This window comes from Ictidomys tridecemlineatus, chromosome 3 (genome assembly GCF_052094955.1).
Source record: "Ictidomys tridecemlineatus isolate mIctTri1 chromosome 3, mIctTri1.hap1, whole genome shotgun sequence".
Taxonomy (NCBI): Eukaryota; Metazoa; Chordata; class Mammalia; order Rodentia; family Sciuridae; genus Ictidomys; species Ictidomys tridecemlineatus.
The window spans coordinates 38,190,576-38,209,272 of record NC_135479.1 but is presented as its reverse complement, the minus strand read 5'-3'; the positions used below and the strand labels follow the sequence as shown (position 1 = coordinate 38,209,272).

General features: G+C 45.8%; 1 protein-coding gene across 2 annotated transcripts; it reads left to right on the top strand.

Annotated features, from left to right (window-relative positions):
* Positions 1–3,772: 3,772 nt before the first annotated feature.
* Positions 3,773–17,432, top strand: LOC101968920 (eotaxin). 2 transcript variants are annotated; one of them, XM_013359770.4, is made up of 3 exons: positions 3,773–3,906; positions 4,648–4,762; positions 16,841–17,432. In XM_013359770.4, exons 1-3 carry the CDS (start codon positions 3,831–3,833, stop codon positions 16,947–16,949), a joined length of 300 nt encoding a protein of 99 aa, XP_013215224.1. In that variant the 5' UTR covers positions 3,773–3,830; the 3' UTR covers positions 16,950–17,432. The 2 variants fall into 2 exon arrangements, with proteins under 2 accessions (XP_013215224.1, XP_021583850.1); XM_021728175.3 differs by lacking the exons at positions 3,773–3,906; positions 4,648–4,762 and adding exons at positions 15,001–15,167; positions 16,309–16,420.
* The last annotated feature ends 1,265 nt before the right edge of the window (positions 17,433–18,697 follow it).

Genomic DNA, 18,697 nt, shown 5'->3' with positions numbered 1-18,697 from the left:
TTGGCGGCTTTTTTAAAAATAAAGTTTTGTTCCTGCTTGAGTGGCTTGTGATTCTGTGCCCAGCCGGGTTGCGGCAAATTGGTGCGGCCAACTTGGAAAGCAGTATGGAGATTCCTGGGAAGGCTGGGAATGGATCCACCATTTGACCCAGCTATTGCCCTTCTCAGACTATTCCCTGAAGACCTTAAAAGAGAGCACTACAGGGATACTGCCACATCAATGTTCATAGCAGCACAATTCACAATAGCTAGACTGTGGAACCAACCCAGATGCCCTTCAATAGTTGAATGGATAAAAAAAAATGTGGCATTTATACACCATGGAGTATTACGCAGCACTAAAAATGATAAAATCGTGGAATTTGCAGGGAAATGGATGGCACTAGAGCAGATTATGCTAAGTGAAGCTAGCCAATCCCTAAAAAACAAATGCCAAATGTCTTCTTTGATATAATGAGAGCAATTAAGAACAGAGCAGGGAGGAAGAGCATGAGAAAAAGATTAACATTAAACAGGGACATGAGGTGGGAGGGAAAGGGAGAGAAAAGGGAAATTGCATGGAAATGGAAGGAGACCCTCATTGTTATACAAAATTACATATAAGAGGAAGTGAGAAGAAAGGGAAAAAAAACAAAACAAGAGAGAGAAATGAATTACAGTAGATGGGGTAGAGAGAGAAGATGGGAGGGGAGGGGAGGGGGGATAGTAGAGGATAGGAAGGGCAGCAGAATACAACAGTCACTAGTATGGCAGTATGTAAAAATGTGGATGTGTATCCGATGTGATTCTGCAATCTGTATTTGGGGTAAAAATGGGAGTTCATAACCCACTTGAATCTAATGTTTGAAATATGCTATGTCAAGAGCTTTGTAAGGTTTTGAACAACCAATAAAAAAAAAATTAAAAAAATTAAAAATACGTATTTAGTTGTATGTGAACACACAGTATCTTTATTTATTTTTATGTGGTGCTGAGGACTGAACCCAGTAGTACCTCACACAGGCGAGGCAAGCACTTTACCACTGAGCTGCAGCCTCAGCCTCTGCCAATCTCTTTGTCTATTCAGCATGGTGTTTCCTGGAATCTGATCCCCACTTCACTATTCAAGTTTTGAAGAAAAGCCAGATTTAGGAGCAACATATTTGGGGAGCTGTCGGTGTCTCTCCGAATCCCCACCCAATATCTCGTTGTCTAGTGCCCTTTCTTCTTTTCTAATATGAATAATTAATAATAATTCTTTTCTAATATGAATAATACACTTACTGAGAACCGTGTTCTGGTTATTTCCAGTGCATTTTTTTTTTTTACGTATTCACTCATTTATTCCTCACAATAACTCAGAAATGAAAGTACTTTTATTGTCTCTACTTTCGGAGATGTGGCAACTGGTTTACAGAGAATAAGGGCTGTCTATGGTTACGACTAAGTGATTACTGGGAAGTGACACGGGTAGTCATTCCCTGAGACATGTCCTCAATTGCCGCTCCTGGAACTGGACAGCAAAAGCCTTTGTCTGACTCCCCTTACTCCCCTGGACACCCTGGTCCTTGTACAAATAAGTCTAGAACAATGTGCTCCGAAGGAGGCTACAAGCCATCAAATCCATAACTGGCTGATGTGGGGCCTGGACGGGACCACTCCCTGCAGCCACTCACGCACCTTGAACTCAGGCCCAAAGCCACTCTCTTCAAGACCTCTGTCTGGGATCCCTTCTAAAAGGGAAGGGAATGGGGACATCCGTGATATCGGGAATGAGCTCAGGAGACATCGTGCTCAATGAAATAAGCCGGTCACAGAAGACAAATTCTCCAAGCTTCCACTTATGTGAGATGCTCAAAATGGTCCAACTCATAGAAGCAGAAAACAAAATAGGTTACCAGGAGCCAGACGGAGGGGGGAGAGGGAGAGTCATTGTTTAATTCAAAATTTGGAAAAAAAAAAAAAAAGCTGGCAGAGTTAGCCGCAGAAGCAATGTCATAGAGGTAGATATAACCTTGACGTCCAGTGGAAGACAGAATAAAAGCCTGATATTTCTCTTAAGTCAGTGTTCAAGGTGAGAGGATGGTCTGAGCCCTCCCACTGAAGTTCTCCTCTCTCGCATCCCCTGGCCATCATGGAGGGTCCAGTCACAGGTGTGAAGAGGCCATGCATGGCGTCTTGTCAAACCTCCATTCATGAATATCGTCTGCAATCAGTCGGTGATCTTGTGATGTGCGTTTCTAGGGGAAGTACTGCGAGATGAGGAAGGAGACCATGGCTTTCTAAATGTATTCTTTATATCCCTGAGACATGTAGGTGGGGAGGGAGACACGGAATCTCCCATTTCTGCTTCAAATTGACGGTGTGCTTGGATGTCATTCATTCATTTGACCTCCCTGGATTCTTTCACTTGGAAAGATATTTTCATACAGATATTTTGAAGACCACAGCATTCTAAGACCCTGTTGTGCCATGAAATTCTGATAGCCTGTAAAACATACAAAGGTTTTATTTTACTTCTACTTGTTTGTTTATTCATCCTAGGGATGGATCCCAGGGCCTTATACACATTAAGCATACGCTCTACCACTGGGATATACCCACAGCTCTAGATACTGGGCAGTTCCCCTACCCCCTCCCCATTTCCCTTTGCTCTGACTCTTTCCTACCATCCCTTGCATCCCTTCCAGAAAGACCCAGAGCTCACTGTCATGAGCCTTTCTTGTTGCATTGCAGTTGGGATTAATATCTCTACCTGCTCCTCATGTAAAACATGTCTAAAAGTTATTTTACGTTCTCTCATTAAAAGGTGTGGTCTTTGTACCCTAATCTTGCAGCGAGGAGCCTTAAACCATTATGTGAAATATCCAAGCATGTGGATAAAGGAGGAGTGGGAAGCGAGGGAGCTAAAGGACTGCATCTGATACAACCACCAGCTGTTAATGTCCTTCCAGACCAGACAGTGAACACTAAATAAAAGCTTCGTGCTGACCCCAGCCTTAGCCAACATCTAACTGCAAAGACACTAAGCACCTTAAGCAAGTGCTGCCGAGCCGAGACTGGTCAACCCCTCGAAGTTGAGAGCAAAATGACTGACGGTTTCTGTTGTAAGTCAAAACTATCTTCAGATGCACCGTGGCAGAGTCGTGGATTGCTAGATAGGCACTACAATTTCAGGTACTATTCTCCAATGCAAACTGCATTCTGCTTTTCCGCTCAGGTTCTGTTATACTCTTTTCCTCTGAGATTTAGAAAGCCATCAAGACTTTGAGTGAAAAGTGTTTTAAGTTCATTCTGGAATCCAGCCAAAGTTGGAACGCCTCTTTCTAGACTCCAGAGTCCAAGGGGTGCTGACTAGAATGAAGAAATGCGGGAATCTCTGTCATTTTCTTGATTTCGGCACCCAAGTGCTTTGCTCAGCCAGACAAGGTATGATTTCTTCCTTCCTGTTTCTACAGAAACTGTTTCATTTCAAAGAAGCTGAGCTTATGAGAACAGGTGTAAATCACACACCCTGGTCTGCCTGGGCACAGCCCCCACCTCACCCACCTCTCCTAGTCTTGGATGGAAACAGACCAACCCCGTCCCTAAACCCACATTTTCACCTCCCAGGTCCTAGCATCACCCCAGGGCAGCATGCTGGCCCCGATATATTACACCATCCTGTGTAATTCATTCTGTGATTCATTCTGAATAACAAAGCTCTCTCTCCACACCCCTTCCTTTATACTCCATGTCTGCTTCCTATAAAAGGCAGAGACAGAGCCACCCGAAGAGCAGAGAGCTCAGAACAACTCAGAAACCTCCAACTCCCAGGCTGAAGCTCTCTCTCTCTCTCTCATCCTCCTCACCATGAAGGTCTCCGCAGCTCTTCTGTGCCTGATGCTCACAGTAGCCGCCTTCTGCATTCCCGTGCTTGCTCAGCCAGGTAAGACCCTGCCCCCTCCACCTTGAAACACACCACCCCATCTCTGGGTCATCATGCCCAGCACATCCCAGGGGGTACCCATTGCCTCACCTTAGCAGCTGCTTTTCTAAGATCAGGCAACTCAGAGAAGGCCAGGAGTGAGCCCAATCACACAGCTGCTCCTGGGCAGAGCCTGCTCTAGAATCCCAGCTCTGGAAACATGCCCAGAGCTACAGCCCAGAGCTACAGCCCAGAGTTACTGCCCAGCGGCTGTCAGTAATCCTGGGTGATCCAAAGAGAGGGGCCTCCTGGTGGTAGCCTGCAGGGTATTTCCAGATACAGGGGAGGCTGGAAGGAGACCCAGAACCTGGTCTGTGCATCCCCCAGCCCAGCTCCCAGAGACAGAGGCCCTGCAGAGATGGCTGGTATCCCAGAAGCTCACCTGCAGGCACAGATTTCTCAGAGCCTAAGTTATGAGTCCCCTTACTACAGGAGATTGGCTTATTATCTCACCTCCTCCCAGCAACAACCATAGTGTTCAGTCAGTTTCTCTTGTGCCTGTCAGTTGGTGAGGATCTGCTCCCGTTTCATAGCCCATGACATGGAGAGCGTTTACGGGATACCTCAGACCCATCCGACTCGGGATGGGCGGGTTCTTCTCTCAACTTCTCCCTCCCCACTGACTCCTTCTTACCATCCCTTGCATCGCTTCCAGAATGACCCAGCACTCCCTGTCCTGAGCCTTTTCCTGTTGCATTGCAGATGGGATCAACATCTCCACCTGCTGCTTTGAAACCCGGAGACGGAAGGTCTCCGTGCAGAAACTGAAGAGTTACACCAGGATCACCAGCAGCACCTGTCCCAGGGAAGCTGTGATGTGAGTGGCCTCTGATCAACCACCTTCAACCCTCAGCCCTAAGTCCTTCCCTGGGGGCGGAGGCGGGGAGGAGCGTTATCCAACCCAGTTGGAGCCAGACACTCAGATGCTTAGAGCATCTCCCACAGAATCTCAGAACTTTCCCAGTGGAAAAGGGGAGTCCCTCCGAGGAAAGTAACTTCCACTCCCTGCTCCCTTTCCAGGCTTCAGTTCAGAGCTTGGTCCCTTCATCCAGACAAGGGGGTTTCTTCTGGGTCCACAGAAGCAGCTGCTGCCACCTCCCCCCACTGCAGGCCCTTCCTCTGCCTGCCACCTCCTCCATCCTAGGACAGTCCCCTCTCCCTGGAGCTCAGGGGCCAGGCAGGTGAGCCATCCAGGGGGGTCCTCGGGGTGACCCATCTGATGGAGCCCTTTCTCCCCCACAGCTTCCAGACCAAACTGAACAAGGAAATCTGTGCTGACTCCAATCAGCAGTGGGTCAAGGACGCCATCAAACACCTGGACAAGAAAACCCAAGACCCTTGAACGGCTTCAGGCCGGGACTGGAGGAGCAACCCATCTGCATCCTCCGTCCTTTTTTTTTTTTTTTTTTTTGAGAATTGCTCTGAGATTAATTTATTCCAGTTCTAAGGAAGGGCTGCGAGTGGTGGGTAATGAGGTGGACCCTTAATTTTTTTTTCCTAAGTCATGTTTTCAAAGTTATTCATATTTTAATTTAACCTGTCATGGATGTTGGTGTGTTTTGAATGTGAACCTGCCTTGCTGCAAGTATCATGAAGGACCTCGCAAGAATCAATGCAAGGATTTATTATTTAAAATTTTTGTGATAATGAAATCGTAGCGTTATTTCAAAAATGGAATATTTATGTGGGTATCACTTTCGCATTTTCACATAAAATATATTTTTGTATAAAACCTGACTTTGACGGCTTATTAAGGAATAAAATCAAGCTGGAGAGACGGATGGGGTGGCAAAGAGGAGGGTACGGTTGCCAAGGGTGGGGCTTGGGCTGTGAAAGAAAAAAAGAATAGGTAGCCTCAGGGCTTTCCCCTGGGGACATGTCTTCCCCAAGATGACTGGTACAGGAGAGTCGGGCAGGCTGGGGCCAGGCTAAGCCAACTCCACAGCTCCATCTGACACCCTTCAGCTTTAGCTGTTGGCTTAGACACCTTCCTTCCTTTCTCAAGTTGTTACTTTTCTCTCCATCACAAAAGTATCTCCCCTTATTTACTGCGTCAGACTCCTGGCTGGCTGGCTGGTTGTCCACTTGTATTCCATCACCCAATCCAGACTATCACAAACATCACTTGCACTGAGAAATCCCTTCTGCATCTGGAGCCAGGTATCTTTAAAAAAATAAATAAAGTTTCCATCTCTACAGATTAGGGAGAAGCAGGGAGGGAGGAGACCCTGCACTCCAACAGAGAGCACTGACAAACCCTTGACAGCTTGCAACAAAAGTTCTTGGAGACAGGGTTTTCAGGAACAGAGGGATTCCATGATTAGAGGGGTTGTACCACTAACGTGCCTAGTAAACTTGGAAAAGTTACTTACGTGACTGGGCCATAGAGATTGCAGTAGATGGATGCTCTCTTATGGACCTCAACATCACTTAGACACTTTGAAAAATACAGATGTGCAGCACCATCACCAAAGATTCTGATACGGAGTGCTGGGTGAGGAAGGTGCTGCTTCTACCTTCTTAACTAGTTCTCTATCATGTCTGGGGGCCACTCTGAAGTTCCCTTATTTTCTCTCTATTGGATTAAGGTACTCTCTGGACATGCCCACTGACTTAGACAAAGAAGTGTATCTTTTTGTTACAGTTTGGGTATGAGATTTCTCCCCAATCTCATGTGTAAAACAATGCAAGGAAGTTTTAAAGGAAATATGATTGGGTAATGAGAGCTTTAACCTAATCACTGCTTTACTCCACTCACATAGATTGACTGGGTGGTAACTCTAGATAGGTAGGGTGAATCCGGAGGAGGTGGTGCATGGGGGGTTGTGTCTTTAAGGTACAGATTTTGTCCCTGGAAAGTGCAGCTCTCTCTCTCTGCTTCCCAATTGTCACATCCTGAGCTGCTCTCCTCCTTCACACCGTCTGCCCTGATGTTCCGCCTCACTCAGACACAGAGCCATGGAGTTGGCTTTCTATGGACTGAGACCTCTGAAACCTGTGAGTGCCATACAAACTTTTCCTCCTATAAAATCGTCCTTGACAGGTCTTTTGGTCACCGCTGCAAAAATTCCCATTAAATCATTTTTCCTTGTCTTTTGCTTGACCTTTCCCACCTGCTAGACGAGGTCGTTAGGCACACACCAGTCCTAAGGTAATAGTGAATGTGAATGCCCACATCCATGGGCTCTCACACGTTCTCCAACATGATAAATACTTGGGAAGTAATCTAATGATGGATGTGAAGCGCCTCTACAGTGAGAACTAGAGAACACTGAAGAAGATGAAGACAACCTTAGAAGATGGAAAGACCTCCTATGTTCTTGGACAGCAGAATTAATATTATCAACATGGCCACACTACCAAAAGCGTTATATAGATTTAATGCAAAACTCACCAAAATACCAACAGCATTTTTCACAGAACTAGACAAAGCAGTTCTAAAATTCATTTGGAAAAATAAGAGACCCAGAGCAGTGAAAGCAATACTGAGCAAAAAGAGTCTTTTTTTTTTTTTTTAAGAAAGAGACTTTTTATTAGCATCATTATAGGCAGTGTGTCGCGTGTGAGCTGACCCTCGGTGTGCAACCCACCGTCTTGCTGGAGACATCACAATACCTGATCTGAAATTACTGCAGAGATACAGTAACAAAAACAGCAGGGAACTAGCACTAAAACAGGCTTAGAGACCAACAGAATAGAATAGGAGACACAGAGACAAGCCCACGTGTATACAGTTATCTGATACTAGACAAAGTTGCCAAAAACATAACATTGGAGAAAAGATATCCTCTTCAACAAATGGTGCTAGGAAAACTGGAAATCCATAGGTAGCAGAGTGAAATTTAATCCCTCTCTCAGACCCTGCATAAAACTCAAATCAAAGTAGATCAAAGAACTACGCATTAGACCAGAAACCCTGCATCTGCTGGAAGAAAACATAGACCCAATGCTCCAACATGTTGACACAGGAACCAACTTTCTTAACCAGACTTCTAAAGTGCCAGAATTAAACCCCAGATCATCAAGTGGGATAGAATCAAATTTAAAAGCTCCTGCACAGCAAATTAAGAGCGTGAAGAAGACAGAGCCTACAGAATGGGAGACGATCTCTGTCACCTGCTCCTCAGATAGTGCATTAATATGCAGAACATAAAAAGAACCAAAAAATATTAACATCAAAAAAAGCCAAATAACCCCAATTAATAAATGGGCAAAGAAATTAAACAGACCTTTCTCAAAAGAGGAAACACAAATGGCCAAAAAATGCATAAAGAAAAATTCAATGTCTCTAGCAATTAGGGGGGAAAAACTACATTGGAATGTCATCTCACTCTGGTCAGAATGGCAATTATCAAGAATATAAATAATTGGGGCTGGGGTTGTGGCTCAGTGGAAGAGCCCAGCACCTAGCATGTTTCGGGCACTGGGGACATCCTCAGCACCACATAAAAATAAAATAAAAGTACTGTGTCCAACTACAACTAAAAAAAATTAATAAAAAAGAATATAAGTAATAATATGTATTGGCAAGAATGTGGAATAAAAGGTACACTCATATGTTGTTGGTGGGACTGAAAATTAGGGCAACCACTCTGAAAAGCAGTATGGAGATTCCTCAAAAAGCTAGAAATGGAATACCATATGACCCAGCTATCCCACTCCTGGTATATATCCAACAAAAGATTTAAAATTAGTATACTACAGGGATACAGCCACATCAGTATTTACAGTAGCACAATTTACAACAGCCAAGCTATGTAACTAACCTAGATGTCCGTCAATTTGGATGAATGGATTTTTTAAAATGTGGTATATGTACACAATGGAGTATTATTCAGCCGTAAAGAAGAAAAAAAATATGGCATTTGCCAGAAAATGAATGGAACTGGAGACTATTATGCTAAGTGAAACAAGCCAGACCTAAAAAGTCAAAGGTTGAATGTGTTCTCTGATATGGGGAGGCTAGTTCAAAATAAGGGGTGGAGGATAAAAGGAAAGGGAAAGGGAGAATTCCATCAAAATAGAAAACGTTCCATGGAATACTGCAAGGGGCTTGAGGGGGAGGGAAGAGGGATGGAACAAGGGAAGAACAGGGGAATGAACCTGACCTAACTTTCCTATATACGTATGTTAATATACCACAGTGAGTCTCACCATTATGTCCATCCACAAGACACTGTTAAAAAGCAAAAACTAATACAGAAAACTCAGAAGAGGGAAGGGAACGGAGAAGGGAGGAGGGGAGAGAAAGGGGAAGTTCTGGGGACTGAGAGAAAACTATATTTCATGCTTTTATAATCATGTCAAAATGAATCCCAATGTTATGTATGACTAAAAAGAACCAATAAAAAATAAAAATTAAAATCCTGGCACAGCAGCACTCGCCTGTAATCCCAGTGACTCGGGAAGCTGAGGCAGGAGGATCACAAGTTCAAAGCCAGCCTCAGCAACTTAATGAGACCTTAAGCAACTTAGCAAAACTCTGTCCCTGTCTCAAAATAATAATAATAAAAAAAACATATGTGCAGTCATACATGTACCCAGGGTAATGATGTCCATCTCATTCCACCATCTTTCCTGCCCCCATGCTCCCTCCCTCCCCTCCCTCCCCTTTGCCCAATCATTCTTCCCATCCCTCCCCACCCCTTGTTATGGATCAACATTCAAAGAACATTCAGCCTTTGGGTTTTTAGGATTCACTTACTTCACTTAGCATTATATTTTCCAACTCCACCCATTTGCCTGCAAATGCCATGATTTTATTCTCTTTTAATGAGGATTAATGTTCCATTGTGTATATATATACACCACAATTTCTTTATCCCTTCATCTAATGAAGGGCATCTAGGTCGATTCCACAGTTTAGCTATTGTGAATTGAGCTGACGCCACATTGTGTACAACCACGGAAATGTAAAGTTGGGCTGCAATTGCGTACAATGAATCAAAATGCATTCTGCCGTCATATATACCTAATTAAGATAAATAAATCAATTTAAAAAAATTAAAAGGGTTGGGGATGTGGCTCAGTGGTTAAGCACCCCCTGGGTTCAATCCCCAGTACCAAAATAATAATAATAAAAGTAATAATAAATTAACTTTTAAGATATTAAAATTTTAAAAATTGCATTTGCTTGGGAGTCCACATGACTTAATTATATACAATCAGTTGGGTGAGCATCTAAATGATGATGTACGACACTTCCACACCGAGTCCCTACAACAACTTACATTTCCAGCCTTCTCTACCCCCATCACGGTAGCCTTGAGAGAAATGTTCCATGAAGTCCAGCTTCCAGGTGGAAGCAGTCCATCTCTCTGGGGACAGCCACCAGTTCTACCTTGAACCGTGACAAGAGAAAAGAACATTGGTGGTGTCAAGCCGCTGAAGATGGGAGCCTTGCTTAATCCTGAACAACAGGGGACCTGGGACCATGGTCATGACGTAAACCCTGACTAGACATCGGACCGCAGGCCGTGAGGAAGCTGATTTCTCAGGTTGAAAAGATGAAGCTTCATGTTACAAACTGTCAAAGCTGTCAGGTCCTGTCTGCTAAAACTGTAGCTGCAGAGAGGAACTTGAAAATGTATATTAATAGTATGTTGGTTGTTTATGTCTGAATTTGTCAAGGCCAGAGGAGAAGAGCTCAGAGGGAAAAAAAAAATCTCCTGTTCTTGAAATAGAAAAGGGAGGCGGGAGAGAGAGAAAGAGAGAGAGACAGAGAGAGAGAATGAATAACATCTACAAATTCAAGGTCTTAACACTGTTGGAAAAGCCATCTGTGTCTTGGTTCCAAACATTAAGAGAAAGATATTCAAGAATTTTTTAAAATTCAGCAATACAAGTCCAGGAAAAAAAAAAAGTGATGTTTCAAGCCTAACAGCCTCATTCAGGAGAGAGAGAGAGAGAGAGAGAGAGAGAGAGAGAGAGAGAGAGAGAGAGAGAGAGAGAGAGAGAGAGAGAGAGAGAGAGAGAGAGAGAGAGAGAGAGAGAGAGAACGCAGAGAAGTAATTTGAGAAGTACATCTGGTAAGAAACTTGAACTGTGACAGATGGCATAATATACACACAGAGGTGACTGGATACAAACAGATGAGAAACCTCTTAGTCATTAAGAGAACAATCCTGAAACCACAAGAGAGTCTGGACCAAAAAAAAAAAAAAAAAGGCATGGACGATTCAAAATGAAAATCAACTCCACGCTCAGCGAGCAGTCCTCAGAGGCTGCAGAGCCCCCTAGAGGAGCAGGTTCTCTTCCACACACCTCAGAGGCACCCAAGGGGAAGAACGGGAAATGAGTGGGGCCTCCACAGGGCAAGCAGGGAGTCAGGATCACAAAGACAGAGAGCTTCCCCAGAAAGGGGAACCAAGCCTAGTGGTTATATAACATCTGCCTGAGGGTCACAGGATGGATTACAGAGTTCAACTCCACCCCCACCGCCCACCCCCGGGATGGCCCCGGTTGCAAGGACTCTGGCCTTTGGAAACTAGCTGCATTCGATATAAATCACCTGTCCCTTTGGTACCCAGGACAAGGTGGGTCCATATCCTCATCCAAAAGCCTCCGTCAAGAAATCCCATAGACTTAGGTGGATTGAAGGAGTCCGTGGGAGTTTGGTCATCTCTCTTTTGACTGGGTCAATTGTGTCCTCCGTGCCTAAGAGGTGAGCCGAGGGCAGACTGCGATAGAAACTGTTCGTCCTCACCAGGTGCTCAAGTGCTTCCTCATCCTTCCTCGGGGGTCCCTGGCAGTCACAGCAAAGTCATGTGATGAGCTTACGTCCAGGGCATGTAGGCAGAAGTGACCTGACCGCTTCCACAGCTGGCTTCTTTAGAATTTCCTACACAGTGACCAAGCCGCTCTTCTCTGGCCTCCGTGAACTTGGAGGCCACACGTTCCAAGGGACCGCTGGAGTTTATGCACGCTGAGCCTCTGAGCCCCCCCCCCCCCCCCCCGCCTTGGGGGAGCGCACTTGTGACAAGCTGCTTTAGCAACATCTGGCTGTCACACGCTCATAAAACAGATGTGCTGCCGCGAGCCCACCGAGATGGTTGCTGCTGTTCCGGAGGGGTCAGCCAGCGTTCCCGGTGACCTATTTCCAGCGAAATAGCTACGGCCCTGTGTGCCTCCACGCCTGCCTTTGTGCAGGAGAGCGGGAGTCCATGGCTGTGAAAGGATCGTGAGATCCTGTTACAGAAAGAATTATTTCAAACAAACAAGCCTCAAGGCAATCCTGGGGAGCAGGCTCCGCTTTCATAAATGATTTCACAGAAGAGGAAGAGACTTAACTTCTCTGAGTTTCTGTATTCTCCTTTTAGAAATGGACTTTAACTTTGGTGTTTCCTGGGAGGATGAAATAAGCCAATCCTTGTGAAAACAGAGTACTACAGAGTCGTGCACGTGCTGTGTAGGTTAGTGCTCTTGGTGACAACTTGCTATTTGCGAGACACATTCATAGAAGTCTTAGACTAATGTAGAGTTATGGGGTAGTTTTTTTCCAAGAGGGACGAGAAACTGCAGACATGGCCTCTGTGACCTTTGAGATAGACAGAAGTCAGCTCTTTCCGGGTCTGGTTTTGCCCCAAGGAAAAACAGAGGTGAGAGTTACAATACAGTAAAAGTGTCCCAAGACAGAGTCAAAAGGCAGAGGCTCCAAAAAAGAGCTCTGCCCAAACACATGAAGTAGGCTTCAGGACTCCCCGACTCTGGTCCCCCCCCCAACCCACCCACCACCCCGATCTGGGCTTTTTACTCTTTTGTGGTTGTTGTTTCCAAGAGAGGGTTGGGATAAACGTCTGTGTCTCTTCCAAGTCTGTCTTTGGCTTTATCATAGCACAGGGAAATCGGGAGCCGTACGAATCAAAGCCAGGAGCCCCGATTCCTGGCACCCTTTCCTGCTGATCTCCCACCATTCCCTGAAAAGCTCTCAGGCCAAGATTTTGCTTTCTCCGTGGGGGACGCCGATCTCAGAGTGGGTCCTGACCAAGGCCTGCCATTCATCAGACACCAGATCTGAGGAGTGAGAGGTGGGTTCATCCCAGGTCACTGCTGAAGGAGAAGCCTCCTGGAAGGAGACAGATAAGAACAGCCGGCTCCAGCCAGCCCCGTGGTTAGAGACAGCCAGGCTACTAGAGGGAGCAGCTGCTGGTGAACTTGGGTGCCTTGAGAGGGACCCACCAAGTTTCTGGAATTCAGATAAAAACTTAGGGAGAATAATACAAATATAGGAAGTCACTCACGGATAGGAGCTTCTCAGCTCCCAGATGAGCTCTGAAATCATTCCTACGAAGGCCCACATAATACTTCACCCACGTCAGCCAAGAACCTCTGAGGGTCAAGAAACTTCCAAATTTATATTCACGACACAATTTCTGATACCTCCCTCGTGTCTCCCAAATGTGCAACTCGTTCATTCCTGGAAACCGTCCCTACGAGCATACGTCTTTACTTGGAGGCAATAGGAAGTTTGGAGAACGTATGGAGAAAGCCATCTGCCTACACTCTCAGTCTCTTTCTAGTACCCCCGACCCGACCCATCTGCCCCCATTTCCTAATAATAAAAACTGTTAACTTCCGATTAATCGGTACCTACAGAGATTTGGTCGCTTTTCTAAGTAGTGTGTGTGTGTGTGTGTGTGTGTGTGTGTGTGTGTGTGTGTGGTGTGTATAAACTCATTAGATTCACATGACAGCCCTCAAAGTTAGGAAAGATTATTATCCCCATCTTAACCTGGCAGTGTGTGGAGAGGTGTGGTGACCGTGGCCTCCAAGCTTGTCAGAGGCAGGGCCATCACCCAAACTCGGGCATCTTGGATTCACTGTCTCCACTAGACTATCCCATTTGGAACGGAGTAACAAAAACCAGGGAAGGCCAAGTGTTCTGGCCTCGACTCGATCCCTTTGTAGGGAATTGCATTCTAGTTATTCTAGATGGGTGCTTAGAAACCTTGTAAGCCACTAAGGGGACTCTCTAAACCCTTTGCCCATGACAGAAATAACCAGTGAACTGCAATACTGTCCTCTATTAACTCAAGGCAAGTCCTCGGAACCCTTCTTAACACACCTATCTGTGCAACCTTTACCCATCAATCAATTGCATCCTGGGGTGTGTGGGAAAAGCCAGAAAACAGCCAGGCAGGGCCTCCAACCAGTATTCAAGCTGTAATTACTGCAATTGCCTCAATAAAGACTTTACCCCTCCTTGCACCCTCTCCTACTTGGTTATACACAATGTTATACACAATGCAGTACGTACAGGTTCTTGTGTTCCTTGTTTCTTTGATGTCTTCAAGCCATCAGACTCCTTGTCTGCAATGCATGCTCAGGGAGTGAGAGTAAACTAGGAGTAAACTTTTCCAATTGTGTTCCTTGAAATCTTTGGGGTGTGAGGGCACAGGGGCCACCTCCTCTGCTGCAAACAGACCCACTACACGATAGTATATTGGATATATAGAAGTTTGTCTTGATTTCATTTGGAAAAGGTCTTTATCAGCTAAGTGAATCATTTTAAAAGGCACCAGCAGTCAAAATCAATAGGAACGATCTTGTTCTGATGGTCCTTAACACTAAACCCCAAGGCATTAGGATTCTACGACCACTGGATTAAGTCACAGGGGTGAAGTTCTCCTGTGCTATCCTCCCTGGGTCATGCAGACCCAGCAAAGCTAAGTTCTGCTGAGCAATCGCTCTTTTGCAAATGAGTGAGCACCCTGCAAAAGTTTGAGGGTCCCTTCCTGTCTTCCCGAACTCTGAAGATCACAAGGTGAACACAGGGACCAGGGGGCATTCTTAAATCCACTGCTTTCCTATGCTGTTAGTTTCTTTGCTCTCCTGCAGATGTGGAATAATATTTCATAATCACATACGCCCTTCCTTCTCAATCCTCATGAAACAGGTGCCAAATCCCACCCACAAGTTTGCTTCCTTCTATCTTGCAATTTTTCTCAAGAGCCAGAGTGTGGTCAGCTGTTGAGAATCTTCCCTTCAACATGACTTGACTCTGACCCCGTGTAGGCAAGGGCTTCCCTGGAAGCTCCCACCCACTCTGCTCCCTATAAAAGCAGGCAGAACAGCCACAAGAGCAGAGAGGCTGAGACCAACCCCGACACCTCCACCTCTCACACCAAAGCCCTCATCTGGCACCACCATGAAGGTCTCTGCCGTGCTTCTGTGCCTGATGCTCACAGCAGCCATCCTCAGCATGCAGGTGCTTGCTCAGCCAGGTAAGCCCCCTCTTTCCCTCCAGGAAAGCTATGCACCTTCAGAACCATCAGGTCAGAAAGAATCGTCAGAGACTCCCTGCAAATTCTGCATTTTAATCATGGGAAAACAGGTTTCTGAGCAGATAAGAACTCCCAGCCCCAAATCCAGCCCATGGAAGAGCCAGAATTGGCAGTCTGGCCACTGAGGCAAGTTCCCATGCTCTTTCTTTGTCGTGAGCATTGACGGATGCTGGGTGCATCCCTGACCAGCTGTCCTCACAGGATTTGGTGTGGCATGGTGGGCATTTTTGATAGTAGTAAAGGGGGATAAATCTGTTGATTCAAGCCTAGAAGTTTTGCTAGACTCCAAGAGAGCTTTCAGAAACATGGATTAGAAGGCGGTGAGGTACCAGGGCACCCTCCGGAGGTGATTCATTTTGAATCTGCTTGGGGAGCATATCTAGGTGTTTGGGCCATAACTCATCTTCCCATCCTCTGAAGAAGTATTAGTGTATTAGTTTCAATAAGCTCATGCATGCCGCAGTAACAAACAATCCTGATTACCCATGGCCTAACACAATTAATTCACTCAAAAAGGGTCAATTTCTCATTTATAACCAAATGTCAGTAATGCATGGGCTCAGGATTCTAACTACATCCTCAGGACCCTAAACCAGTTAAGGTGATGAAGAAGAAAAGCTCTTAAGGAGCTTCAGTGGCAAAACATGTCTGCTTAGAAACGACACAGGTCACTCCGTCTTCTCCCTTATTGGTCAAAACTAGTAATGGCTCCAACCCCAAAAGAGTGGTCAAGAAGTGTCAGTCTCTCCCGTGTCCAGAAAGCAGAGAACTGAGAATATTTGCAGGACATTCTGGTGACCATCACAAAGCCAGGTGGCTTCTCATCAGGAAAGAGTGGGAACCTAGCACCTTGATCAAATTTGTCTGTATTCTTGGCAGAGGTGATGGGTTCCCACCATAGGGAGGGATCCGTGTCAAGGTAGAGGCAGAACCTTTCACAGTGAATGAAGGAGCCTCCACCTCTTCCACGTCCTCACTTTCTCCTAACTTCTTTCCGTCTTTACAGAGTCATGCTGGAGAATCCTCACTTACCACGAGTGGCTCATTCTTTCTGTTTTTCTTTCCCTCTTCTCAAATTCAGCTTCTGTCCCCACTACCTGCTGCTTTACCGTGGCAAACAAGAAGTTCTCCATTCAGCGCCTGGAGAGCTACAGAAAGATCACCGGCAGCAAGTGTCCCCAGAAAGCCGTGATGTGAGTAGAATGAGCTCACCCTCCCCCAGACCAAAACTCCTGCCCAGGGCACCGAGTCAAGAAGAACTGCGTCAGAATTCCTTGGAGTCACAGGCTCAGTTTGTAATCTAATCCATGAATTTTCCCAACAGAAAACATTCACCCTCCGTTCCCTGCACGGGAGCTTGTTCAGGGTAGACTTGGTCCTTGGAGTAAGAGAAAAGATGGTTTTTACGGGGCCTTCAAGGGCAGCAGCCTACCCCAGAGTCCAGTCCTTCCTCTGCCCCCTGTTGTTCTTCCACAACTACCCCTTTAGCAAATAACCCAGCAACCCCGTTAGCAAAAAGATCTGTAGCAGATAATCCCCGAGGGTGCAGAATCCAATGGGCAGAGATTCAAGTTCAAGGAGAATCGTTCTAATTTCTTGCTCCCTTCCCATAGCTTCAAGACCAAACAGGACAAGGAGTTCTGCGCTGACCCCAAGCAGAAGTGGGTCAAGGACGCCATCAAGTACCTGGACCAAAAACTCCAAACTCCGACGCCACAGTAATCACCAATTTGGAGACTAAACCAGAGACTGAGACGAAACTCAGAGATGGAGAAATGCTGGATTCAGCTTCCCTTCCTATGATGCATTCTGAAATAATCTCATTATCATACGCAAAGGAATGGGTCTTATTATGTAATTAAAAACACATTATATTTAAGTTATTGGAATTTTTTTAAATGTATCTTCTATGAATGTTTAAGAATGAATATGTCATTTTTTAAATGTAAAGCTCTGAGTCGATCGCTCGCCCTCTGTGAGCCCCAGCGAGTTCCCCTGTGAGGGTGAACCATGAGACTCCTCTCCTGCCTACCTCCCTGGATTCTTGTAAGGGTCCTGGAAAAGATGATCATTGTGAAATGCTGTGTATTTTTAGGAGGACGCTGCTCTCACAAACCTAAGTTTAATTCACAATGCACAATGTTCAATGAAAGTTAAATATTGTTAAAGGAATATATAAGATAAATATAAATTTCATTACGGTAAGCGGTTGTGTATTTTGGTGTGGGAGGGAGATTCACACTGAGCTGGGGGGGCGGGTAAAGACAGCTGTGGGGTGTAAGGTCTGGTTGTGAAGCAAATGACCCTTTGGTTTGGCTGATCTTCAATGAGACTCAAGGCCCATTCATACTCTCGGATTTCTGCCCCCAGCACCATTTCCCAGACTCAGGTTAGTTTAGTCACTTACTCTGCAGGAGCGCCCACCCCCGCCCCCCCCACCCCCGCCGCCAAATTCTTTTCCTCACCCACTTCAAACTTGCCCCAAGTTTCTCCTGTGACCCATTACAACAATCTTCTCCCACTCCCTGACCTGACGGCTCTGTCTTCCAACCTACACAGAGGCCACAGACATTGAGAAATCAGCGGAAGCCCAGAGGACCCTTGGCAAGAGGTTTGGGTGGAGACTTCAAAGCAGAATGGAACTCATACGAGTTCTTGGAGGAGAGACCGGAGTGGAGTGAGAGACATATCAGTGCAGGAAGAGAAAGAGATATTCTTTGAACAAATGCCTAGAAGTAGGGATGAGCATGTTGGTCAGATTGGGTGGATGCCTAGCCAAAGTGTTAGAGCTAGAATGTGCACCACGTTGGGAAACTTGGAAAGAAGTTCGAGGGCCACCTGTCAGAGTGGAGGGTTTGAGCTCCATTCAGATAATTATAAGTAAGGTGAGCATAGCATTTGTATCCCCAAAATAGGATTCTCTTCAGAGTACAAGGTAGGCTTATAAACAATTTATTCTTGGACAATGGATGTAAATCAGAATGGTCCCAGGTAAACTGGAGCACCAGGTCACCCTAGTGATTATAGACACTGAAAGTTTCAATTCAGTGGAGAGAGAAGGACCATGACCAGAGTTCCCCAGGAACAGCAGGTAGCTAACGTGCCTAATTGGGAGGAAAGAGAGATGTGTTAGCACAATACCACAACAGATAGGCAAGAGGCCATTGTGCATGGACCAAAGCATGGGTAGACCGGGTGGGGAGAAGGTAAGGTAAGAAGGTAAGGCCAAGGCAGGGTGAGATGCTCTGTGTTAGGGCGGGGGGAAAGTAGGACTGGTTCAGGAAACTCCCCAAACTCCACAGAGCTGCAACTGAAGGGTAGCTTCTTAGACCTAGAAAATCCACTTCCCTCTAACACTCTTCCCTGACACCGTAACTTTACCCGCTTAAGAGCTTCTGTTCAAATGGACAGGACTGCCTCTTCCGGCATAAGCAACTCAAGGCAGTATTCAACCTGCATTTGTCAGTCAC

Coding starts and splice junctions, on each gene's coding strand:
- LOC101968920 (XM_013359770.4), top strand. CDS start 3,831: ATGAAGGTCTCCGCAGCTCTTCTGTGCCTGATGCTCACAGTAGCCGCC. Junction 3,907..4,647: donor TCCCGTGCTTGCTCAGCCAG/GTAAGACCCTGC, acceptor GTTGCATTGCAG/ATGGGATCAACATCTCCACC. Junction 4,763..16,840: donor TGTCCCAGGGAAGCTGTGAT/GTGAGTGGCCTC, acceptor CCCTTCCCATAG/CTTCAAGACCAAACAGGACA.